This window comes from Dendrobates tinctorius, unplaced genomic scaffold, assembly GCF_039654945.1.
Source record: "Dendrobates tinctorius isolate UK_male_01 unplaced genomic scaffold, ASM3965494v1 ptg000039l, whole genome shotgun sequence".
NCBI lineage: Eukaryota > Metazoa > Chordata > Amphibia > Anura > Dendrobatidae > Dendrobates > Dendrobates tinctorius.
The window spans coordinates 32324845-32352020 of record NW_027361707.1 but is presented as its reverse complement, the minus strand read 5'-3'; the positions used below and the strand labels follow the sequence as shown (position 1 = coordinate 32352020).

The following is a 27176-nucleotide window of genomic DNA, read 5'->3' as shown; positions in this document are numbered from 1 at the left end:
TGCTATATTTTTGTATACAATCACTGTTTTCTCTGCTGCAGATCTAGCAGAGCTCTGAAAGCTGAGCTGTGTATAACCCCGCCCACACCACTGATTGGCAGCTTTCTGTGTACACTGTGCATAGCCAGAAAGCTGACAGTCAGTGGTGGGGGACTGGTTGGACTACTTGGCAGCAGGTTTAACCGGTTCCCGACCTGTGACACAGCGTATGCGTCATGAAAGTCGGTGCCAATCCGACCTATGACGCATACCCTGTGTCATGAATTCAAAGCCCCCCTGCGGGTCGGGTGACCGGGGTCAATGAAAGGTCACCTGACCCGCAGATACAGGGGGCTTTGTAATTCACCACAGGGGGCGTCGCTTCGCCCCCACGTGGCTACGATCGCTCTGATTGGCTGTTAAAAGTGAAACAGCCAATCAGAGCGATAGTAGTATTTCATCAATGAAAATTGATGAAATATTACAATCCAGCCATGGCCGATGCTGCAGTAGCATCGGACATGGCTGGAGACACCGATTCGACCCCCCCACCGGCGATCGCCCCTCCCGAGACTGAATGACAGCGGCGATCTGCCGCCGCTGTCATCATCTGCCCCCCCTCCCATTCCCTCCGCTCCCCGCCAGCTTCCGATAACCCCCTCACCCACTCTCACCGCCCCCGACACCTTCTAAGTCCCCCCGTCGCTCCCGGTGTCCAGCGGGTCCGGTTCATGGGCGCCGCCATCTTGGAAAATGGCGGGCGCATGCACAGTGCGCCCACCCGAATCTGCCGGCTGCAGATTCCATTATTTCATTTTGATCACTCTCACAGTGATCAAAATGAAATAAAAAGTAAATGAACCCCCCCGATTATCACCCCCATAGGTAGGCATAACTAATAAAATAAAGAAAATATTTTTATTTTTCCATTAGGGTTAGGGTTGGAAAGAGGGTTAGGGTTGGAAAGAGGGTTAGGCTGAGGGTTGGAATTAGGGTTAGGGTTGGAAAGAGGGTTAGAATTAGGGTTGGAATTAGGGTTAGAATTAGGGTTAGGCTTGTGGTTAGTGTTATGGTTAGTGTTGGGGTTAGGGGTGTGTTGGGGTTAGGGTTATGGATAGGGTTGGGATTAGGGTTAGGGATGTGTTGGGGTTTGGGCTGTGGTTAGGGGTGTGTTGGGGTTAGGGTTGGAGTTAGAATTGAGGGGTTTCCACTGTTTAGGCACATCAGGGGGTCTCCAAACGCGATATGGTGCAACCATTGATTCCAGCCAATTTTGCGTTCAAAAAGTCAAACGGTGCTCCCTCCCTTCCAAGCCCCGAAGTGTGCCCAAACAGTGGTTTACCCCCACATATGGGGTATCAGCGTACTCAGGAAAAATTGCACAACAACTTTTGGGGACTAATTTCTCCTGTTACCCTTGGGAAAATAAAAAAATTGGGGGCTAAAAAATTATTTTTGTGGAAAAAAATGTTTTTTCATTTTCACGTCTCTGCATTATAAACTTCTGTGAAGCACTTGGGGGTTGAAAGTGCTCACCATACATCTACATAAGTTCCTTGGAAGGTCTAGTTTCCAAAATGGGGTCACTTGTGGGGGGTTTCCACTGTTTAGGCACATCAGGGGCTCTGCAAACGTAATGACGACCGCAGACTATTCCATCAAAGTCTGCATTTCAAAACGTCACTACTTCCATTCCGTGCCCTGACGTGTGCCCACACAATGGTCCCTCCCCACATATTGGGTACCAGCGTACTCAGGACAAACTGGACAACAACTTTTGGGGTCCAATTTCTCCTATTACCATTGTAAAAATAAAAAATTGAGGGCTAAAAAATCATTTTTTGAGGAAAAAAAAAGATTTTTTATTTTCACGGTTCTGCGTTATAAACTTCTGTGAAGCACTTGGGGGTTCAAAGTGCTGCTCACCACACATCTAGATAAGTTCCTTGGTGGTCTAGTTTCCAAAATGGGGTCACTTGTGGGGGGTTTCCACAGTTTAGGCACATCAGAGGCTCTGCAAACGCAACATGATGCCCGCAGACCATTCGATCAAATCGGTATTTCAAAACGTCACTACTTCCCTTCCGAGCCCCGACGTGTACCCAAACAATGGTCCCTCCCCACATATGGGGTATCAGCGTACTCAGGACAAACTGGACAACAACATTTGGGGTCCAATTTCTCCTGTTACCCTTGTGAAAATAAAAAAGTGCGAGCTAAAAATTCATTTTTTGAGGAAAAAAAGATTTTTTATTTTCATGGCTCTGCGTTACAATCTTCTGTGAAGCACTTCAGGGTTCAAGGTGCTCACCACACATCTAGGCAAGTTCCTTATGGGGTCTACTTTCCAAAATGGGGTCACTTGTGGGGGGTTTCCACTGTTTAGGTACATCAAGGGCTCTGCAAATGTAACATGATGCCCGCAGACCATTCCATCAAAGTCTGCATACCAAAACGTCACTACTTCCCTTCCGAGCCCTGACGTGTGCCCATACAGTGGTCATCCCCCACATATGGGGTATCAGCGTACTCAGGACAAACTGGACAACAACTTTTGGGGTCCAATTTAGCCTGTTACCCTTGTGAAAAAAAAATTGTGTGCTAAAAATCATTTTTTTTGAGGGAAAAAAAATGATTTTTTATTTTCACGGCTCTGCGTTATAAACTTCTGTGAAGCACTTGGGGGTTCAAGGTGCTCACCACACATCTAGATAAGTTCCTTGGGGGGTCTAGTTTCCAAAATGGGGTCACTTGTGGGGGGTTTCCACTGTTTAGGCACACAGGGGCTCAGCAGATGTAACATGACGCCCGCAGACCATTCAATCAAAGTCAGCATTTCAAAATGTCACTACTTCCCTGCTGAGCCCCAACGTGTGCCCAAACAGTGGTTCCCCCCCATATATGGGGTTCCAGCGTACTCAGGACAAACTGGACAACAACTTTTGGGGTCCAATTTATCCTAGTACCCTTGTGAAAATAAAAAATTGCCAACTAAAAAAATTTTTTTTTAGGAAAAAAAAAAGATTTTTTATTTTCACTGCTCTGCATTATAAACTTCTGTGAATCACCTGGGGGTTCAAAGTGCTCACTATGCATCTAGATAAGTTCCTTAGGGGGTCTAGTTTCCAAAATGGGGTCATTTGTGGGGGAGCTCCAAAGTTTAGGCACACAGGGGCTCTCCAAACACGACATGGTGTCCACTAATGATTGGAGCTAATTTTCATTTCAAAAAGTCAAATGGCGCTCATTCCCTTCTGCGCCCTGCCGTGCACCCAAACAGTGCCCCCCCCACATATGGGGTACCAGCATACTCAGGACAATCTGGACAACAACTTTTTTGGTCCAATTTCTCCTGTTACCCTTGTGAAAATAAAAAATAGCATGCTAAAAAATCATTTTTGAGGAAAAAAAAATGATTTTTTATTTTCACTGCTCTATGTTATAAACTTTTGTGAAGCACTCGGGGGTTCAAAGTGCTCACTACACATCTAGATAAGTTCCATAAGGGGTCTAGTTTCCAAAATGGTGTCACTTGTGGGGGAGCTCCAATGTTTAGGCACACAGGGGCTCTCCAAACGCGACATGGTGTCCGATAACGATTGGAGCTAATTTTCCATTCAAAAAGTCAAATGGCGCTCCTTCCCTTCCGGGCCCTGCCGTGCACCCAAACAGTGGTTTATGACCACATATGAGGTATCTGTGTACTCAGGAGAAATTGCCCAACAAATTTTAGGATCCATTTTATCCTGTTGCCCATGTGAAAATGAAAAAACTGAGGCTAAAAGATAATTTTTGTGAAAAAAAAGTACATTTTTTTTTTTACGGATCAATTTGAGAAGCACCTGGGGGGTTCAAAGTAATCACTATGCATCTAGATAAGTTCCTTGGGGGGTCTAGTTTCCAAAATGGGGTCACTTGTGGGGGAGCTCCAGTGTTTAGGCACACAGCGACTCTCCAAACGCGACATGGCAAGCGCTAAATAGTCCAGCATATTTTCCATTCAAAAAGTCAAACGGCGCTCCTTCCCCTCTGAGCCCTGCCGTGCGCCCAAACAGTGGTTTATGACCACATATGAGGTATCGGTGTACTCAGGGGAAATTGCCCAACAAATTTTAGGATCCATTTTATCCTGTTGCCCATGTGAAAATGAAAAAAATGATGCTGAAAGAAAATTTGTGTTGGAAAAATTAAAATGTCCATTTTTTCCTTCCACATTGCTTTAGCTGCTGTGAAACACCTGAAGGGTTAATAATCTTCTTGAATGTGGTTTTGAGTATCTTGAGGGGTTCAGTTTTTAGAATGGTGTCACTTTTGGGTATTTTCTGCCATATAGACCCCTCAAAGTGACTTCAAATGTGAGGTGGTCCCTAAAAAAAATGGTTTTGTAAATTTTGTTGTAAAAATGAGAAATCACTGGTCAACTTTTAACCCTTATAACTTCCTAACAAAAAAATATTTTGCTTCCAAAATTGTTCTGATGAAAAGTAGACATGTGGGAAATGTTATTTAGTAACTATTTTGTGCCACATAACTCTCTAGTTTAACAGAATAAATATTCAAAATTTGAAAATTGCGAAATTTTTTGAAAATTTTCGCCAAATTTCTGATTTTTTCACAAATAAACGCAAAAATTATCGACCTAAATTTACCACTAACATGAAGCCCAATATGTCACGAAAAAACAATCTTAGAATCGCTAGGATGCGTTGAAGCGTTCCAGAGTTATTACCTCATAAAGGGACACTGGTCAGAATTGCAAAAAATGGCCAGGTCATTAAGGTCAAAATAGGCTGGGTCATGAAGGGGTTAATAGTCCTCTAATGATGATCTCCTGCTGATAAAACACCAAGTGATACATGTCTGGAATCAGGGTCTGTGTCTCTACATTATGCTGCTTTCATATTAGGTAGCAAAATCCTGGAGGCACATTCCCTTTAAATATAACTTTTTAAAGTTTTCGCCTTTGCTCTGGCTAACTAAGAAGTTATGGAATATATTCTCCACACACGGGCAATGACCTAGTATAGACTTGCAAACACGGCCACCATCGGCATCCCTAAGGCATATAAGGCTTCTACAAGGACAGAATGGAGGCGTGACATAACAATGAAGCGTCTCGGATGCACCATCTTGTGGAAATTGTATTTGATATGGTGCCCGGTCACTTACTGGTTTGTCCTTGATGGTGGGGCTGGAAACGCAGAGATAGAGTTTGGAGTCTTCTTCAATGCAGGCTTCAATGAGCGCCTGGACTGAGCTTTCTTCTTGGAAGAGAAGAAATGCATAACCTGCGGCAAAAAAAGACATAAAAACGAGAATTAACATAAAAAATGACGAACATTCACACATACGCAGTCCTGTAGGGTTTTTACAAAGTCACTCAAAGGGAACCTGTTGGCTTACTTATCCTGCCTAAACCATGGATAGCCTGAATCAGGGACAGGCTGAAGACATCTATTCTCCATGGTTTACGACACATCTGGAGTGGTGAAGAGCAGTCATCTGGGCGCGTCCCTGAAGACTTCTCCCTGCCCGGCCTAGCTAGATTGACAGGTTTCTCCCTATATACAAATAAACAGACTAGTCAATCTAGTAGAGCCGGCCGGGCTGAAGCGAGAGGGGACCTGCCCAGATAACTTATGTCTCCGTTCCCGGCTCATCACAGCATTTCAGAGTAAAACATATACCCCCAATTCATGCTTCCACTAATGCCCTCAAAACAGCTCTGACCTATAGAGGCAGAGACTTCAAAAGACCTCTGATGGGGTCTTGTGGCATCTGCTACCAAGCAGCAAATCAGCCATTCCATTAAATCCCAAAATTTGTGAGGTGCGGCCTCCACAGGACGGTCTTGTTTTTCCAGCTAAATTCAGATTGAGATCTGGCGAAGTTGGAGGCCAAGTCAACACCTCTTTGTCATGATCCTAAAACTAATTCCTGGATAGTGGTACCAACATGATGACCATTCGTTTCCTTTCTTGGACTACTTTTGTTATTTATTGATTATTTCATGCTGGAAACACCCCACAGGACCTGCCATTTTGGAGATACTCTGACCTAATCATCACTATCTGGCTGGGAACTGTCGGCCTAACATTCGTTCTGGAGAAAGCTATCTCTCCCGACTCTCCCATACACAGGAGCACTTAGCTAGGCCGAGCGCTTGTGTGTTTTCAATGGGCAGAGAGAAGAATTCTGCTCCCAGAGGAACCTTACCTCCCTGAAAACAAAAGAATAGGGCTTGGAAACAGTCAACAGTCCAATCCTTCACTCCCCCCCCCCCCCCGACATCTTGTTAGGGTGCTTTCACATTGAGCTCAGGCACTCCGTTCCTTGGCTCCATGGTGTCCAAACCCTCTGCAAAACGGGATTCAGACGTATGCACAAACAACTGTAATGGTGCCAACGTCCGCTCTGTTGTGCCTCATTTACAAAAGTGTACACCTACTGGAGGCGGACACTCAGATGTAGTAGACTCTGTACGCTCCTAAAAATGACTCACAGCGAATGTTCGCTCTGCCGTCACCGTTATTCTATACGGTTCAGTCGACGCATACATCCAAATCCCGTTTTGCAGGGGGTTCGGACGTAAAGCCCGGCCACTGAACGGGTGCCTAAATGGAAGCTGAAAGCACTCTTAGGAGATAGTTGGTGGACCCCATACACATCAGATGGTCAGCCAAAATCGGTGGGTTCAGTGACTCATTTGGGGGTCTAAGGATCCTTACACTTGGCCACTTTTCCAGCCACAAAAAAATCAACTTGAAAAACAGAGCGCCTCGACAGCTTCCATGGTCATAAGATATCTCTCGTTAGTCAATCATCCGCGGTGGGTTTTTTTTTCCCCACGTTGTAACGGATGGTGTATTATTTTAATTGCAATTAAAATAGACAAAAAAAAAAAAGTGCCTCATAATTACCACATCCAGGACACCGTAGGAGAAAAAGCGAATTACAACGGCTCTATCTGACATAGGAGGGACTGGCTTTGTATTGTAAATTCAGGCCATGGCGTGAGAATTAAATCCTGATGCTTTTACAAGTCTCCTCGCTGCAGATCCGGCAGCTGTCCCCCAGCCTGAAAAGGCCACATGGATCTGTTATAAATAAACCGAAATGTTTAAAATAACCCGTAAGTCAGTCACCTCCAGGTTGTCAGGGATTAGTCAAATAGTGTCACACAATTGCACCAGTCGGCTTTTCCTGGATGCAAAACACAAGTTTGCCTTCCAGAGTGAAACCAGAGACAATGGCTGGCTCCGACCGCCGCGCTACTCCTCCGCAAATATTTGCCTTTAAAAAAAGACCCGCACTAATGTATCAGAACGCGTGTCCATAAGTGACATCATTAGAATGCTGCCGATGACAACATCTGCAATTCTATAAGAAAAAAAAGAGGAAAAGATGGATAAAGTAAGGATCTCCAATAATGGACCATAGAAAGTAAGCAAAAATATTGAAAAATATCACTTAATATATCCAAAAAAAATGACAATGCAGGGTGAGGCCGTGATAAAGGCAAATCACCTGCCGGTTTTACCACTAAAATATCCCAATAATAGAAGACAGATAACAATCATCTGTTAAATTGGCACAGGCCGAAAGAGTTAAGCCCCCGTTACACACTGCAATATCGCTAGCAATATCGCTGTAAAGTCACCGATTTTGTGACGTTACAGCGATATTGCTAGCGATATCGCTGCATGTGATACTTACCTCCGACCGGCTCCCCCGCTGGTTATCGCTGATCGCGCGAGAAGCTCCTCGACCATTCCTCGTCGGCAGCTTCCTGCTGGCCTTCCTGTGGCGCCGACGAGCGACGCGTGGAGCCGGGCGGGAGGACGTCAGGATCGCCGCATCTGACAGGTAAGTAGCGACCACCGACCCCAGCGATGTCGCTGGTGAGATCTGCCTGTGTGGCAGCTCACTAGCGACCACCTAGCGATGCACCAGCGATCCTGACCGCGTCATATCGCTGGTCGGGATCGCTGGTGCATCACTAGGTGTAACGGTACCCTTAGTTTCAAGGACAGTATAAATCCCAGCCAATGCTAAGGATTGTGTCACGACGCAAGAACAACAGTATAGAAATCAAAGAAAACTAATAATAAAGAAATGCAGATAAAAGAAAACTAGAATGTAGAATATAGTGGGCACCGCTTAATTTAATATAGATAATCCATATAGCTAGGTGCTACTGAATGCGCTAAAAAGAAAGTAAAAGAACACTAAATATCACATATGAAACAGATACAAAAGATATATGAGCAAGTCAAGGGTCCTAGAGAGCAGAAGCCCCTTTTGCTGCCCTATCGTTGGCATGGTTTTTTTTTAATATGATAATGGACAATTTTATAAGTGTTATTAAACATCTTTGTCTATTTGTCTTTTTGATCGAACAAATTATTCTTCATTATTGGAGATTAGTGATGAGCAAGCGTGCTGGGATAAGGTGTTATCTGAGCATGCTCCTGTGCTAACCGAGTGTCTTCGGCATGCTCGAAAAATATGTTTGAGTCCCCGCGGCTGCATGTCTCTCGGCTGTTTGAGCATTTTTCGAGCACGCCATTCTTATGTAAGAAATAATGCCTGCTCTAGTTGTGGACTAACATTAGCGCACAGATTTATTTCCACATTTTTGGGACTTATTAATCATTTACAAGACAATTACTTTCCTGCGTTACAGAATTGTAATGTATCCGTAAAAGACGGATGCTATACTGTGACTCCATGGGGTATTTTTTTTCTACACATCCACAGGCTTTAATGGGCGAGTCTCATCCGATGTATGGAACAAACTAGTGCACGCTCAGATTTTTTTCACACGCAGATTAGGTTAGTGAAAGAAATCATTGAATAACATCGGTCCGAGTGTTTGTTTTTTTCATGGATAGCACTCGTACCAAAAATAAAGTCCTAATTATCAAGGCCTGTTATTATCCTATTGTCCAGGATCTGATTTCAGCCACCCCTAATAATCAGCTGAATGAAGGAGCCATGGCGCTCCCCTTCTTTGTTTACCAGGCACAGCCCCATTAATCTGGTAGGGATTGTGCCCGGTACTGTAGCTCAAGCCTCATTGTTTTGAATAGGTTGTGAGCTAAAGCACCAGGCACAGTCATAACTAAATCTGGTGGAGAGATACAGTGCTCCCTCCATTTAATTGTCTGCTGGGTGTAACAGGATTTGGATCCTTCATGATTAGACATTGTTATCTTATCCGAAGAATATTACAGTTCCAGGATAGCCATTCAATAAAAAGATCTGTATGGTGCTGACAGTAAGGTGGTTTAGCAAGTAATCCAAACCGAACACTTGTCTTTTGAGTGTTGGTCAAAAACAAGTTCAATATGGTTATTTTGGGTTGTCTTCTGGCCTGATTAGCCAAGAAACACCAAAGTATTGAGGCTGGTGCTAATTCTGGTAGAAATCTGATGACTCTTGGTCAATCATGTAGATAGGGGGTCATAATTAGCAAATTGTGCTTAACTCTTCAGCGGTTTTGTAGGCGGGAGCTAAAGGCATCTTTGGTCAATACAACATCCCCTGCTCAATTGCATTAATATGAGCAACAGTTCGAAAATTCCGCTCCCTAAAGGCTCATTCACACGTCAGTATTTGGTCAGTATTTTGCATCAGTGTTTGTATGCCAAAGCCAGGAATGGAACTTAGGCCTCTTTCACACTTCAGTTTTTTGCATCAGTTATAATCCGCCAAAAAGGCGGACAAGCGGATCCGTTCTCAACTGATGTGAACGGATGGCACAGGATCCGTTTTTAGACGGATCCTGAAAATGAAGAAGAGAGAGAGAGAGAGAGAGAGAGAGAGAGAGAGAGAGAGAGAATTTTTTTTTTTTTTTTTTGGTCCGGCACCCAGAAAGAAATTCGGGTTAAATCAGTGTTTGCAGGATCCGCCAGAGAAAAAAACGTTACAAGCTCCGTTTTGAAATTTTTGAGGATGGTGACGGACAGCAACTTTTGGCGGATCCTCACAAAAAACGGATGCAACGGACAGCAATCCGTCACAATCCGCCATTAATGCAAGTCAATGGGAAAAAAACGGATCCTCAAAAAAAATTTGAGGATCCGTTTTTTTTCAAAACCTGGCGGATTGTGACTGATTGTAAAAAACGGAAGTGTGAAAGAGGCCTTACCAAGAAAAAAATATAATTGAAAGACTGATGTCTGTTCTTTGTTTTGGAGACACGCCTGGTTTTGGCTCACAAATACTGATAAAAAATACTGATGTGTGAAAGAGGCCTAAAGTAAACCCCCTGCCATCTTGCTGATCAGTGCCGGTCCAATTTCTGAAAAACTTAGTTTGTAAAACCACTTGTAATAACCCATATCAAAATTTGCAGGAAACCGACGAGAATTGGCAGACAGACTCGTGTTGGAAACAGCAGAAAACTGCCTGCTCACTGTGACATCTGTATTAGTGACTGGCCTTCCAGTCTATGCTACAACAAGAGGGAGGCAACCCTAGATCTGTGTCTTCTGGGACTTGTAGTTCTGTCCAGGCTGGGAGCTCAGGAGTTAACTTCTGTCAGTGTTTGCTCTCTGTTGTGTAGCCTGGGGCTGCAAGCTATTTAAGCTCCTGAAATCCTGCTGCCCACTGCCAGTTATAATTTGACTAGCTCTAGTGAACTGTGTGCTTGCTCTTGAATTCCCAGTGGATATTTCTGACTCTGACCTCGCATCCTTTGTTGACTAGTCTCCTACCTTAAGATACACATAGCGCTTGGTTCTGACCAGGTTAGCAGACCATTTATTCTTCCAGCCTGCACCACCAGCCGACTCTGGAGCCTCTGTGTAACGTCAAGTTCACACGTTCAGTATTTTACATCACTATTTGTAAGCCATAATCAGGAGTGGAACAATCAAAGGAAAAGTCTAATAGAAACCCGTCACCACTTCTGTACTTATCACCCACTCCTGGTTTTGGCTTACAAATACGGGTGTAAAATACTGGCCAAATACTGACTGTGACCTACTGTAAGTCCAGATCCCTGAGCAGAAGATAAAGGGTGAAGGCTGGGGCAACCTCTGAGAAAACGAAGTGGCATGGGCTAAGCCTGTCCGTGGTAGCAATTTTAGTTCTGGCAGGTGTTTTTTTTTTGTCAATTATCTATATTCCTAGGGAAAGAAATCATCAAATTACCTTTTGGTGGAAAGTACGATTTGCTTTCTGCCTTGTGTGGCCAATCAACCACCAGGGGACCAAACCGACGGAAACTGGCAGTGATCTCATCTGAAAAGAGACACAACATTTAAAAACGACTAAATAATGTAATTAGCAGAGGCAGAAAAGGGCACAATGCATAATTCACTGCGCAAAATAATTACATAATAATAAGAGGCTACAGAAAAATCGATAAAAAGTGGTAAAGAAATACGACAACCCCCTCTTGACAAAAACACTGTAACCTCTCACCTTCATCTATATCGGGCGGCAGTCCTCCGACAAACACCTTTCTTGAAAAACGCTCAATCCGTTCTCCATTCTGATGTCCAGAGTAGCAATTAGGAGAATTCAGAACGCCGACTTGGTCATTATGCCCATCATCAAGCAAACCATCATCTATCGGGAAGAGGGAGGAACGACCTGCAGGAAACAAACGAGAAGAGTTACATGTCTACCTCATCGGTCACGTACAGTCAATAGAATGAGCTTTTCTACATACAGGGCCAACTTATTTCTCCAGTCAGGGCAGTGACAACTTTTCCAAGACAGATATGTTGAGTGGAGAAGTCGTCACTTTTCAGCTTCATTCCGACATTTAGGATTTGCAAATTCTTCATTACTTCAGTACTATTATAATATGCCGTCCTTTTTGGACAATTAGGCTGGAGTCAGACAACGTATAAAAATACGGTCCGTAATACGCAGAAATGTTCCCTGAACATTGATCCGTAAGTCATCCGCTGGCAAGGCTAAGATGCGATTTTTGCGCATGTAAGCATCTGTACGACATCCGTATGCCGAGATTTTCTCGCCGACTAGCAAAATGGACATATAATGGAGCCCTATGACAGGCTAAAACACAAACGAAATATTATATATTACACATACATAGAAAAAAAATCAGGCAGCACTCCAGTTCAAAGAAAAATTGTGGACTTTAATCCAGCACCAAGTGGTGCAACGTTTCAACCTCACAGCACGGTCTTTGTGCTTGACAAAAACCGTGCTGTGAGGCCGAAGCGTTGCACCACTTGGTGCTGGATTAAAGTCCACAATTTTTCCTTGAACTGGAGTGCTGCCTGATTTTTTTTCTATTTATATTTTTGCGTTGGACAACCGCATTACTCAGGAAGTATTGCACCCAAAATCTGCTCAAGTCTGTGCTGCTGTTTGTTTTTTCTTAGATATATATATATATATATATATATATGTATATATACAGTATATATATATATCTATCTCCGGGGTAGCGTCACTGTCTGAGGCCTTTATAGACTGCGCAAGCATGACGCACGCTGCAAGAACATGTTCTCTTCAAGAACATGGCGGCGGAAAGCGAGGGCTGCGCAGGCGCTGTGTTATCAATGAGTCACCAGAGGAGGAGAAAGCAAAAATACAAGCTAAGTCCAGAAAACCGGAGAGGTTGGTAGCTATCGGATTGCAGACCCCTGATCCTATTCACCACAACTAACAGTAGCCGTGGGAGGTTCCTACGGTGCCCTAGACCCCTCGTCACAGCCGGAGAACTACATAAGCCTAAAGAAAGAAAGGGGAAATCTAAACTGCCCCAGAGCAGACCACAAAGCAATAGACAGCCCCCAACATGTATTGTCGGTGAAAAACAGATGAAAACACAAACACAGACAGAAAGACAGGCTGAGCAAACGATGGGGCCCCAAATAACTAGATAGGACAGAAAAGATGCTGGCTGCAATCCGCAAAAAACCCTACCAAAAATGTCCCAACCGTCTGATAGGAAAAAAGGCCCAGAAGTCGCTAGACTTCAAAATCACTATATCAGCACTCAGGTATATTCTGAAAACAGAGCAAAGAGATCAATTGATCAGAGACAAAAATGGAATTCAGCCAGTCCCAACCAGGACTGGCTGAATACAAACAATAAGGAAACCAGACAAAATCTCATGGAATAATAGCAGGGCAAAAACTTAGCTTTTAGTAGACAGGAACTAAAACTGGATGCAAGAGCTCAGAGCAGAAAGGATCACCAGCAGCCCTGCAGGGCGTCGGCTGCCTTATATCTACTCAGAAATTCCAGATGTCCAATCACACTCCGCCTGTTCAGATAACAGGTTCGTCCCATCCCAATCAATTTCACTACCTCTCTTCACCAGCAGAGGGAGTTCATCAGACATCAAAGGTGAAGGGGAAAATGAACTCACAACAGCGCTGTGTCCGACACCACAACACGCCCAGAACAGGACAGAGATGGACACAGGGAAGAAAGGTGAGTATAAATGTTTTTTTTTTTAATGTGTGCAGTTTAATAGGGGAGAGGGGGACTATACATATCAGGATTGGGGAGGACCATGCATACCACGAAAGGGGGGTGAGGGGACCATGCATATTAGGATAGGAGGGTGAGGGGACCATGCATACCAGGATTGGGGGGTGAGAGCACCATACATACCAGGATTGGAGGGTGAGAGCACCATACATACCAGGATTGGAGGGTGAGAGCACCATACATACCAGGATTGGAGGGTGAGAGCACCATACATACCAGGATTGGAGGGTGAGAGCACCATACATACCAGGATTGGGGGGGTGAGGGCACCATGTATACCAGGATTGGGGAGGTGAGGGCACCATGTATACCAGGATTGGCGGTTGAGGGCACCATGTATACCATGATAGGGATGAGGGGGTGCCATGCATACTACGATAGGGATGAGGGGGTGCCATGCATACCAGGATTGGGGGGTGAGGGAACCATGAATACCAGTATATGGATAAGGGGGTACCATGCATACCAGGATTGGGATGAGGGGTGCAGCACATACCAGGATGGGAGACCATATACCAATAAAAGTGTCCGCCACCCGGGCGTAGAACGGGTTCATAGCTAGTATGTGTATTATATACATATATACACACACACACACACACACACACACACACACACACGTCATTGAGACACATATATTATATTTATATTTCACAGAGTTCTACATAGCCACTAAATCACTTGACGGCTTCTGTAAAATCAATACAAAACCCGACATGAAATGACACATGGTTTACATACAGTAACCATTTCATTTAGTTTTTTATAGGTCTTTGACTAATAATTAGATTAGGGTATGTGTGTAAAATTTTGGACATGTAGGTGTTAAATTAATGGGTAAATTCGTCGAAAAAAATTATGTGGGCTCCCGTGCTAATTTCTCCGCCAGTGAGTGAGGGCTGACCTGAGGTGAACTCAGGAGCGTCGGAAAAAGTTCAGAAACATTCCCACGCTTATTAGTTCAACTCTGGTCAGCCGGGGCGCCTGCGCAGACATGACTTCATTCATTCTGCAGTGGTTTACAGCGGGCCGGTAGCATTAGCACTGGTCCCTGTTGTAAACTAGTTAACCTCTTGTGATGGATTGCAGTGGGGGACCTGAATGAACGCGGGAGAGGTATGTATATTGTTTGTTTTTTAGTTTTTGTTTTACAGAACAAGGGCTTTTGTTGGATTGGCAGATTAATAAATTTGGTCAAAAACTTTGTGTATTTCATTAAAATAATTTTTAATTAATGTGTGTGTCTTTTTTAACCCTTTACTATTCTAGGGTTAGTAAAGGATAGGTGTCTTATTGACACCTCTCCATTATTAACCCGGCTTAATGTCACCTTTCAATAGCAAGGTGACATTAACCCATTATTAACCGATGAGGCACCACTAAAGGCAATGGGAATAGAGAGGCTAAGTGCTGGGGGCAGATTTTTTTTTAGCCTGTGGCAAAAACAATGGTCCCTCTCTTGGCTATTAATATCTGCCCTCACTCACTGGCTTTCCCTCTCTGGCGGAGAAATTACCGCGGGAGCCCACGCAATTTTTTTCAAAGAATTTACCCATTAATTTAACTCCTACATGTCCAAAACTTTACACACATACCCCAATCTAATTACTAGTCAAAGACATATATAAAACTAAATTAAATGAAATGGTTTAATGTATGTAAACCATGTGTCATTTCATATCGGGCTTTGGAATGATTTTACAGAAGCCGGCAATTGATTTAGAGGCTACTCTGCTATGTAGAACTCTATGAAATTATATATATATATATATATATATATACACACACACACACAGAGAGAGATATATATATATATATATATATATATATCTCTCTATCAATGACAATGAGTGTATATATATATATTCATTCTATGTGTATATATCTATTCTCTATTAAACATGTCAGTGTGATTTTACTGTATCGCAAAATGAATTGCCGGCCACCGGTGTGTATTTCTCGCAAGTCACATCTGGTCCATGTATAATCCGTAGTTTTCTCGCCCCCATAGACTTGCACTGGCGTATTACGGTCGTGTTTACGGTGGTATTATGGTCGTAATACGCTGACAATCGCAGCATGCTGCGATTTTCTCAGCCCGAATAATACGGCCGAGAAAAAAAAAAAAAAAAAAAAAAAATCGGTTCATGGGAGATTAACATTGGTCCGAGTGCAATAAGGTTTTTTTGCACATAGCACTAGTCCATACTTCTCGCTAGCGTGACGCCGGCCTTAAAACAGATCTGGAAATATGATTCTACAGATCAGTATGATTATGGAGATACTGACTTTTCATAGTTTATTTTTTTTATATTTTGCCGGTTAAAAAATTGTGCACTTTGCAAAAAAAAAAAAAAAAAAAATGGTTTGTGTTCTCATTTTCTGAGATCCATGACTGTTATTTTTCTGTTGATGGAGGAGCATGAGGGCTTGTTCTTTGGCGTGGTGAGCTGTAGTCTTTATTGGCATCATTTTGAGGTACATACAATGTTTTGATCTCGCTTTTTTCTTTCCATCTTTGAGAATGTGGGATGACTGAAGAATGCCAATCCAGGCATGTCAATTAATTTTGTTTACAACATTTACTTTATGGAGTAATTAATTTTGCATTCTCAGAAATTGGACTTTTACAGACCTGGCGCTATCACATATGTCTATTTTTGTAAAAAAAAAATATTCGGATTAGAAAAAAAGGGTGTTATTAAAACTTTTCTAATTCTTTGTTTAACCATCACTTAATTTTTTTTTTTTTTTTTTAGTCACCCTAGGGTATTACAAAGATCGCGGCGCTGGGGGCCTTCAGTAACCAATTTGCACCCTGAAATCATTTTTGCAGCATTGGAAGCATCTAAATGGCATCAGAGATAGCTCCGTACTGCTGTTAGACACAGGTGCTGGCTGTATAACACAGCTGGCGCCTGCAGTGTATGGAAGGCTGGATACTAGGGATGAGCGGACCCGTGGAAGTTCGGATTCATCAGGTTTGACCAATCTTTAGTCCAAAGTTCGGTTCTTGTACCAGAACTCCACCTGAACTTCCAGAGAAGTCAGTCTTTGGAGTTCAGCAACGGACACTAGCTGTCTGGTATGAACCCCGAACTTTAAAGTTCGGGTTCACTTATCTCTACTTGATACCAGTGCATCAACTTTCATACTAAAATGTTGAAAATGTCATGATTTGGTGTCCTTCTGTGTGTCATATGCTATTATCCTAAAGCTCACACAAAATTGTAGGTGTAAAAGGTTTGGGACATCATCTTTAGAGGAACTCAACCAAAATCGAAGAAATGGGCCGGCACACCTGTTGGTATGAGGCCAATGTCTATGTGCATATTCAGACTGTGGCCATTAACAGACCCACAACAGGTGTGCCGGCCCATTTCTTCCGTGAAGCTCCTTGTTCTCTGTACATATAGGGTCCTCCATTTTTGGGCTGTGCATCTTGTCTATATAGCTTTCCACGGGCAGGTGCAAAACAGTCAGACCTGGGTCCTGCTCTGCCCCTGTCTACTGAGGCTTTCTCCATAGGGAGGTGAAATACTAGCGGTAGGATCATCCTGAGTGGGTACACCTTGTCGCGGTGGGATGACTTTTACACTTTTTCGATCAAAATGGTGTCAGCTAGGTACCCTATGATATTTATATAGAATAATAGAATGTTAGAGTTGGAAGGGACCTCCAGGGTCATCAACCCCCTGCTCAAAAGCAGGATTCACTAAAATGTCTGTTCAGCCTGTGAAGACTCCATTGAAGGAGAACTCACCACCTCTCGTGGCAGTCTCTTCCACTCATGGATCACCCTCACTGTCAAAAAGTTTTTTCCAATATCTAATCTGTGTCTTCTCCCTTTCAGATGCATTCCATTGCTCATAGAAACATGTATTATTACCAACTACTTTCTGAAGGTTATTTGCTCACTGCTTTTATCCTAGGTTTTAGCAGAAATCCGCAGCAAGTGTTCAAGTTCCTTGCTGCGCCACTACGAGGGAAACGAAGTATTAATCGATTCCCGCTAAAATCAATGAGGGGCAATCTTTGTATACGAGAACCTCTTTATTCAAAAAATAAATCTCTCATAGGGTATTTGAACATGGGGTTTCCTAGTCTAGACAGCCCCTTTTAGGATAAGAATAATGGATTAGAACAATAAAGCAAATTCGATATTTTGGCCATTTTTCAGTATGGAACTAGAAGCAATGAGAGAATGGAACCGCGATTTAGAGGACAGCACTGTCGTTCTGAGCCTGTATTATGCTTCATCCTATGATTTTGGACTTATAAGTCATATGTAGGGTAAATATATTTTGAGCCGCCCTGGATCAATAGGTTGGCACCATATAAATACCATAAAATAAGAGCAATCATAGCACAGAGAGAGGTAAAAGTACTAAGCAGATAGATGGGTCTTCACTCTCTACAGTATGATGCTGAGGTGCGCAAAACATTGCAGGTCCATCCGTATAAAGGTTAACGAACCAATAACGAAAACGCCATGACGGCCCCCAGTTTTACAACACTCAATTACATTCTACCAGGAAGCTTCATTACAGTAAATCAGGAGGGACCCGTATAGTTCAAAGGACGCCATTTATCACAGCGTCGGAATGGTGCCGAGCTGTAGCCGCAGAATAAATGCCGCCATAGCGCTGTAAGCGGACATGTAGGTAGCCGCACCGAATGATGAATCATCGTACATTATACAGCGGGCGTTTTAGGTCATGGAAAATGCACTTTTACAGAGAGTCCTGCCGCGTCAACTTCATAGAGACATATGGGAGTCACCAAATAAAATGTATGAGTTTGTATGTTCTCCCCGTGTTTGCGTGGGTTTCCTCCCACACTCCAAACATATACTGATAGGGAATTTAGATTGTGAGCCCCAATGGGGACAGATGAGGTCTATAAAGTGCTGTGGAATTAATGGCACTATATAAGTAAATAAGAAATAGCTACGCCGCTCCTCTTCTCTGCGTCAGCCATAACGAGACGGACAGATTGCCTCCTTTATCCAGTCTCGGGTCACAGGAAGAGGAAAGAATTACTTTAATGTGTTGACACCGAAACATATCTCGGAAAGGGGTACTGACGCCAAGGCTGGCTGTAGTTTTCAAACAATAAAGTACATTAATAGATTTAATTATTTTATATATACTACATTATATCTTATTTCACACACATTTTTCTTCTGCCGGATGAGCCCTTTAAAGGGAACTTGTCACAAGGTTGTTGTGATCTAATCTGACAGCGACATGATGTAGAGACAGAGACACTGATTCCAGCGATGTATCACTTACTGGGCTGCTTGCTGTAATTTTGATAAAATCACTGTTTAAACCTACTGCCATGTAGTCATCTGTACAACCACACTCCCACCACTGATTGGCAGCACACGCAAAAAACGGCCAATTAGTGCTGTGGGCGGGGTTATACAGAGGTCAGCATTTAGAGCACTGGTAGATGTACAGGAGATAAAACAGGGATTTCATCAAAACTGCAGCAAGCAGCCCAGTAAGTGATGCATCGCTGGAATCAGGATCTCTGTCCCTACATTATGCTGCTCTCAGATGGAGTAGCACAATCCTGGTGACAGATTCCCTTTAAGAGGCCAAATAATCTAAACTATTTGTCCATTGGATGACAAGGCAGGTCATTGTTTAGCGAGTCCTAATCTTAAACGGGACCTAACCTTTTGGTTGGAATCTGAAGCACTGCACACAGCTTAACCTGAAACACGTTTTAATTCTGGCCATTTGTCTGGAAGCTTTGGATGAAACAGATGGGGCTAGAATTTCAGAGACCTACCCCCCCCCAATGCACATTCTGACTGTGAACGAGTTACCAGCTGTAGGAGAAGAATCTCATCCATAGCAAGTGTCTAATGCTTGGGAAACACGTTCTGCTAAATTTATAACCCAGAAGGAACCGTAACCATGCGGAGAGCAAGTGATGACTAAGAACTGCACCCCGAGAGCGTGAAGGCATCCAGACCTCTGGCTTTGGTGGTCTGATACCACCAGAGAGCCCTTCCTATGAACTGGCTCCAAGACACAAAGATAAGATGAAGCAAGGGTGAGGACCGTCATCATGTCTTGGTCTTACGTCCATACAAATATCTCTGGGCTGTGACTGTCCAAAACATACACCAGACATTAGCATGTGTGGTCCGGGGGGGGGGGGGGGGGGGGTGACATTTGCTCTCCAGCTGCTGTTTGCTCCATGCAAACCAATTAGACTTTAGACTCCCTATTATTCCATCCCAATGGGACTGCAATCCATGAGGGCAAGCACCGTCAATGCACTGGCAAATTCCAAGACTTCCATTCCTAGGTACATTATTTCCGAGTTGGAAAAATTAAACATTTTTTAAAAAGGTGAATACATGTAACCCCTTCCCGCCACGGCCAATTTCCTCTTTTGCGCTTCAGGTCGGTATGATTACACGAACACCAAACTTGCATTATTTGTTAGGGTATGTGCACACTTTGCGGTTTCTGCTGCGTTTCCGCAGCGTTTTTGGCTCTGCAGAAACGCTGCAGATTCTGCTGCGTTGTACAGTACCTTTATTTCCTATGGAAATAAAAAAAGCTGTGCACATGCTGCGTTTTTTTCCGCGAGGTTTTGCTGCGGTTTTCAAAACGCAGCATGTCAATTGTTTGGTGCAGAAACGCTGCAGTTTTACACCTCATCCATAATGAGGTGAAAACCGCAGGGCAAATCCGCAGAAAAACCGCAGCAATTTGTCCTGCGGATTTCCTGCGGTTTTCTCTACAAAATCCGCAGAGACAAAAAACACTATGTGTGCACATACCCTTAAAGTTTTGATCGTTCCAAAAATTCAGAACTTTTTATATAAAAAAAAAAAAAAAAAAATATTGGTTTGGGTCTGCGTTTTCAGAGCTCCGTTAGGCTATGTGCACACGCTGCGGTTTTTGCTGCGATTCCGGCCCTACGGAACTGCAGCAGTTCCACAGACATGGTACAGGACCATGTAACCCTATGGGTTTCAAAACCGCAGTGCTCACGCTGCGTTTTTTCTGCGCGGTTTTGCTGCGGTTTATAAACCACAATATGTCAATTGTTTCTGCGGATTCCGCAGCGGTTTCACACCTTTAACATAGTAAAGGTGTGAAACCGCAGGGCAAAACCTCAGGCCACTTTATCTGCGGTTCCGCGGGGAAAAACCCGCAGGCGATTCCGCAGTGTGTGCACATAGCCTAAGTTTTTTTTTTTTATTGGTCTGTCGACAGAACTGTGTGAACGCTTGTTTATAGCTGGGCGAACTGATGTTTTTATTGATTACAAATAAGATTTTAATCTTTTTATTTTTCAATAGCTTAAAATTTGTTATAAGGTTCCATTTTATGGTTTAGTTCTGCTACGGGACTTTAACTGCAATTGTTTGCTTGTATTCTATACTACAGTACTTTAATATCATGGTCTTGTATGAGCACTAGTGATGAGCGAATGTGCTCGGATAAGGTGTTATCTGAGCATGCTCGGGTGCTAACAGTGTCTCGGCTGCAGTTTAACCACGTAAATGCCGCTGTCAGTTACTGATAGGGTTTCCTTCTTAGTTATCATCAGTGATAAGCGAAAGTGGTCGGATAAAGTGTTATCTGAATGTGCTGAGTGTCTTCGGCGTGCTCGAATAATATGTTCGAGTCCCCGCAGCTGCATGTCTCACGGCTGTTCGACAGCCACAACACATGCAGGGATTGTCTAACAAACAGGGAATCCCTGCATGTGTTACGGCTGTCGAACAGCTTGGAGACATGCAGCCGCGGGGACTCAATTTTCGAGCACACCGAAGACACTCGGCACACTCGAATAACACCTTATCTGACCACGTTCGCTTATCACTAATGAGAACTAAGAAGGAAACCCTATCCGTGACTGACAGCGGCATTTACGTGGTTAAGAGGTTAAACTGCAGCTATCTGAGATGTAGGTGTTGTCTGTTTAGCACAGCTGTCACCAGCCATGTATATAGCAGGCTTAGATTCTGAGCCTGCTCTCCCTGGTCAATGACATAACAGTACATCGAGGCGCAGGAATGGGTAAATCAGACCACTGACTATCAGAAAGATATGTAAAAGGGTTGTTCCACCATAACAACTTATCTCGTCACCACAAGTTGGGTGGGACTCCTACCGATATTGAGAGAGGGGCTAAAGAGTTCACTGTTTAAATGGAGTGACGCAACACTACTTTATTCATTGTCTATGGGACTGATGGAGGCACCCAACTACACAGCTATCTTCATTACTAACTTAATATTGTGGACTCCAGAACCCATTTCTTGAGATGGTCATAGTCCAACGAGCACACCCTTCAGCTACTGTCCAAAGTTTTTTCTTGAAAATACAGCTCAAAATCTGTCATAAGAGCCGTCGTAACAATTTAAGGCATAAAGAGAAGGTAAATCAGCATCATTTGTATTCTTAAAGGTCTGCCATCATCATAATGGAAACCTAAAGGACCACATTATCGGTTATTAGAGCCACTAATTAACTATGAGAACATGGATCTGTCATTGCCTGTCCTGGATCAGGTAAGAATGGGGAAAAAACTGTACTATTTCGATCAGTTTCTTGGATCAGATTTTCATCAGTGCCCGTTTTTACCATCATATTCCACAGCACTTTACAGAAATTTTCATCACTGTCCCCATTAGGGCTCACAATATAAATTCCCTATCAGTAGGTATTCAGTGTGTGGCAGGAAACCGACGCAAACACAGGGAGAACATACAAACTCCTTGCAGATGTTGTCCTTGATGAAATTTAAACCCAGCGCTGCAAGTCAACGGTGCTAACCACTGAGCCACCGTGCTGCCCTATCAATATCTCCTGCAAGCAAAAAAGTTCCTAAAAAACTGATGGGAGGGTTCTCAAGCGTCTCCTACGAAACACTAGGATGCAATTGGTGGGCTCCGTAAATATTAACCAAAGCCGGTCTTACAGAAGTGAGCCTATACGGAGCCGCCGTGACATGGTGTCATTTATACGAGCCTGGGGGGCATCCAGTGTTACTTTTGAAATAAGTATATAAATCAGGCAGAACATGGAAAACAGATAAAAATAATCTCTACTGCTAAGAGATGTTTATTTCCGATCTCTTGGAGAACTCCATGGAATCATTAGCGGCAGCTCGCAATCACTGCCACGTGGCAAGGCTATGACGTAGATGCCACAAGCTGGGAGTCCTCGACGTGACTAATCTCCTTGGTTGTGAGGGACAGGATTTTACTTGGTTCCTGTTGACCATGCGTCCTCTAGATCACATCACTCTGTCTCGAGTGAGTATTTTCAGCCACGACTGATTATTACAGAGTGATCGCAAAGGTCACTGCTCTTCGGAAAGTATTTCACAATAGTCACTCGCCGCTCACAATCTACATGTTCACGCATGTGTCATCAGAATTCGCTTAATCAAACCTAGATTTTCTATTTAACAGAGATAGCCCCCTTTCAAAATGCTGCCCCGGGGCGATCAGATAGTCTCACCGGGTTCTGATTTTAGCACACCCTCTCCTATACAGTGGGGAAAAAAAGTATTTAGTCAGTCAGCAATAGTGCAAGTTCCACCACTTAAAAAGATGAGAGGCGTCTGTAATTTACATCATAGGTAGACCTCAACTATGGGAGACAAACTGAGAGAAAAAAATCCAGAAAATCACATTGTCTGTTTTTTTTTCATTTTATTTGCATATTATGGTGGAAAATAAGTATTTGGTCAGAAACAAGCAATCAAGGTTTCTGGCTCTCACAGACCTGTAACTTCTTCTTTAAGAGTCTCCTCTTTCCTCCACTCATTACCTGTAGTAATGGCACCTGTTTAAACTTGTTATCAGTATAAAAAGACACCTGTGCACACCCTCAAACAGTCTGACTCCAAACTCCACTATGGTGAAGACCAAAGAGCTGTCAAAGGACACCAGAAACAAAATTGTAGCCCTGCACCAGGCTGGGAAGACTGAATCTGCAATAGCCAACCAGCTTGGAGTGAAGAAATCAACTGTGGGAGCAATAATTAGAAAATGGAAGACATACAAGACCACTGATAATCTCCCTCGATCTGGTGTTCCACGCAAAATCCCACCCCGTGGGGTCAGAATGATCACAAGAATGGTGAGCAAAAATCCCAGAACCACGCGGGGGGACCTAGTGAATGAACTGCAGAGAGCTGGGACCAATGTAACAAGGCCTACCATAAGTAACACACTACGCCACCATGGACTCAGATCCTGCAGTGCCAGACGTGTCCCACTGCTTAAGCCTGTACATGTCCGGGCCCATCTGAAGTTTGCTAGAGAGCATTTGGATGATCCAGAGGAGTTTTGGGAGAATGTCCTATGGTCTGATGAAACCAAACTGGAACTGTTTGGTAGAAACACAACTTGTCGTGTTTGGAGGAAAAAGAATACTGAGTTGCATCCATCAAACACCATACCTACTGTAAAGCATGGTGGTGGAAACATCATGCTTTGGGGCTGTTTCTCTGCAAAGGGGCCAGGACGACTGATCCGGGTACATGAAAGAATGAATGGGGTCATGTATCGTGAGATTTTGAGTGCAAACCTCCTTCCATCAGCAAGGGCATTGAAGATGAAACGTGGCTGGGTCTTTCAACATGACAATGATCCAAAGCACACCGCCAGGGCAACGAAGGAGTGGCTTCGTAAGAAGCATTTCAAGGTCCTGGAGTGGCCTAGCCAGTCTCCAGATCTCAACCCTATAGAAAACCTTTGGAGGGAGTTGAAAGTCCGTGTTGCCAAGCGAAAAGCCAAAAACATCACTGCTCTAGAGGAGATCTGCATGGAGGAATGGGCCAACATACCAACAACAGTGTGTGGCAACCTTGTGAAGACTTACAGAAAACGTTTGACCTCTGTCATTGCCAACAAAGGATATATCACAAAGTATTGAGATGAAATTTTGTTTCTGACCAAATACTTATTTTCCACCATAATATGCAAATAAAATGAAAAAAAAACAGACAATGTGATTTTCTGGATTTTTTTTTCTCAGTTTGTCTCCCATAGTTGAGGTCTACCTATGATGTAAATTACAGATGCCTCTCATCTTTTTAAGTGGTGGAACTTGCACTATTGCTGACTGACTAAATACTTTTTTTCCCCACTGTATGTTATTTGCTGGTTCTCGGAGGCTCAGTTCACATCTGTTTTAGGCAAAGTCATTTCTCTGTTCCATTCTTAAGTTTCAAAGAGAATGTATCATCAGAAAATAACCTATCTATTGTGACTGGTGGCTCTTGTGTTATCTGCTGTGCATGGAGCTGTTACCAATCCTTGTAATCCTGTCTGTGATGATAACGAGACTTCTGAAACGTCTTCTGGATAAGACAGGAAGTCTATGTTTACAATTTGGCTTAGTGGTCTCAGTCCTGCTCGTCCCTTATTGACAATTACATAATTTACATATGGTAAGGTTTTAATTCTAGAGGTTAGGACTGTACCGAATAGGGTCACCTTGATGCGGTAGGATGGCTTTTAGTTGTTTTTTTTATTCAAAATTATGTAAACTAACTACCCTATGTTATTTTCATGCACTATTGCTTTTTTATTTATTTACTGCAGGGTGTTTTTCTATCTTAGATCTTGTCTGTTTAGTGGCTAGTGTACACATGCGCCTACACGCTGCATGAATTAGGTTTTTGCAAATAAGGGTGTAGCCTACCTTTTCTTTGAGCTGGAAATTACGTTTATATAGCTCCCCATGGCTGGGTGTCCAATATTCGGGGCTTCAGTCCTGCATGGCCCTTTTCACATTTACGTCATTTGACATATGCTAATGTTTCAATACCAGAGGCTAGGACTGTCCTGAATAGGGTCACTGTGACATGGTGGGAAGACTTTTTCTTTTTTTTTAATAAAAATTATGTTAAGTAGTTATTGTGTTATTTTCATGCACTATTGTTATTTATTTACTGCAGGGTATTAGCTCATTTTGTTTTTATCTTCGGCTTTGTTAATCTGGGTTAGTGGACAGATTTCTTTTCTTTTTTAACAGTAATTAAAACTATAAAATAAATGTAAGTTTAGCTTTTTCCTTCCCTGCTTACAAGATTCATAGCTTTTTCATTTTTTCATTTACTTAGTCATAACAAGACATTTTTTGTTTGTTTTCTTAGGGGATGATTGATAGTTCTGTGTGACACTGTTCACTTTACTATATAACATACTGACCCAACAATTCCGCCATTGTGTTTTAGATTTAGATTTTACGGCATTCATTGGACGTGTGTCATTCTTCAGATCAGTGCGATTACAGCAAATGCACACACACACATACATACATACATACATATATATATATTATATATTTTTTTAGATCTTGTTAAAGAAAATTTAGACATGAGCAACATGGTGGCTCAGTGGTTAGCACAGTAAGAATTGCATTTCTCTGGTTTCTTCCCACACTCCAAAGACATACTGATAAGGAATGTAGATTGTGAGCGCCAATGGGGACAGCGATGATGACTGTAAAGTGCTGTGATATAAATAGTAAGTGGGTAAAATAAATATTCACTTTGTAAAAAAAATATATATTTATTTGGTTTAAGTCTCAATTTTCTGAGACCTGTAACTTTTTACTTCCGTCAATGGAGCAGTTTTAGGCCTTGCTATTTGTGCATCAAGCTGTAGTTTTCATTGATACCAGTTTGGAGTACATGCAACAGTTTGCCAATTACATGGCGGCTCAGTGTATAGCACTGCAGCCTTGCAGCGCTGGGGTCCTGGGTGCAAATCACAAGGACAACATCAGCAAGGAGTTTGTATGTTCTCCCCGTGTTTGTGTGGGTTTCCTCCGGGTTCTCCAGTTTCCTCCTACATTCCAAAGACATACTGATAGGGAATCTAGATTGTGAGCCCCAATGGGGACAGGGATGATAATGTTTGTTAAGAGCTGCGGAAAAGATAGCGTCAACATATTCCACAGCACTTTACAATTTTAGAGGGGACTTGTACAGACAATAAAGACATTAGAGAAAAAGCATAACTCATATCAAGCGGAGTGAGGGTCCTACTGCTCGCAAGCTACATTTCTATGAGTAAATAGGGGACATGAAAGGTAAATTATAAAATGTGCTGATATTGTATGATATAGCTATAATATACCAACTAGGATCTGCACACAACGCTGCATGAACCGTCACTGGCCAGTTTGTGTACGGTACAGACACAGAAAGCTATCAAGTGTATGGAGGGTGTGAACTGATGCTACGGGGGTCATGATTTTGAAGAAAATTTTGTATAGGCAAAATAATGATAGTTAGATAAGTGAGGTGAGGCAGTAGGCCAGTCTAAAGAAATATGTTTTTAGGCCACGTTTAAAACTGTGGGTATTGGGAATTAATCAAACTGCCCTGGGTAGTGCATTCCAAAGAATTGGCGCAGCTCGCGAGAAGTCTTGGAGACAGACCTAGGAGGTTTGGATTATTAACGATTTTAGTTTTAAGTCATTAGCAGAATGGAGGGCACGGGTAGGGTGGTAGACGGAGATGAGGGAGGAGATGTAGGGTGGTGCTGAACCGTGGAGCATTATGTGGGTGAGTGATAAATTTATGTTGAACTTTATATTGGATTGGTAACTAGTGCAATGACTGGCACAGGGAAGAGGCATCGGTGTAGCAGTTGGTGAGGAATATGGTCCTGACTGCTGCATTTAGGAATGGAAAGGGGAGA

The 27176-nt window shown here is 43.0% G+C and overlaps 1 protein-coding gene across 4 annotated transcripts in view; it reads right to left on the bottom strand.

Annotated features, from left to right (window-relative positions):
- The window catches only part of CPEB2 (cytoplasmic polyadenylation element binding protein 2), a 128992-nt gene that overhangs the window by 26671 nt on the left and 75145 nt on the right, over positions 1–27176 (bottom strand). For all 4 annotated transcript variants that reach the window (XM_073574593.1, XM_073574595.1, XM_073574594.1 and 1 more), the window contains 3 exons: positions 11413–11583; positions 11140–11229; positions 5149–5267 (listed from right to left, as the gene is read on the bottom strand). In XM_073574593.1, the coding sequence (XP_073430694.1) occupies positions 5149–5267; positions 11140–11229; positions 11413–11583 (380 nt within the window). The remainder of the gene's footprint in view (positions 1–5148; positions 5268–11139; positions 11230–11412; positions 11584–27176) is intronic.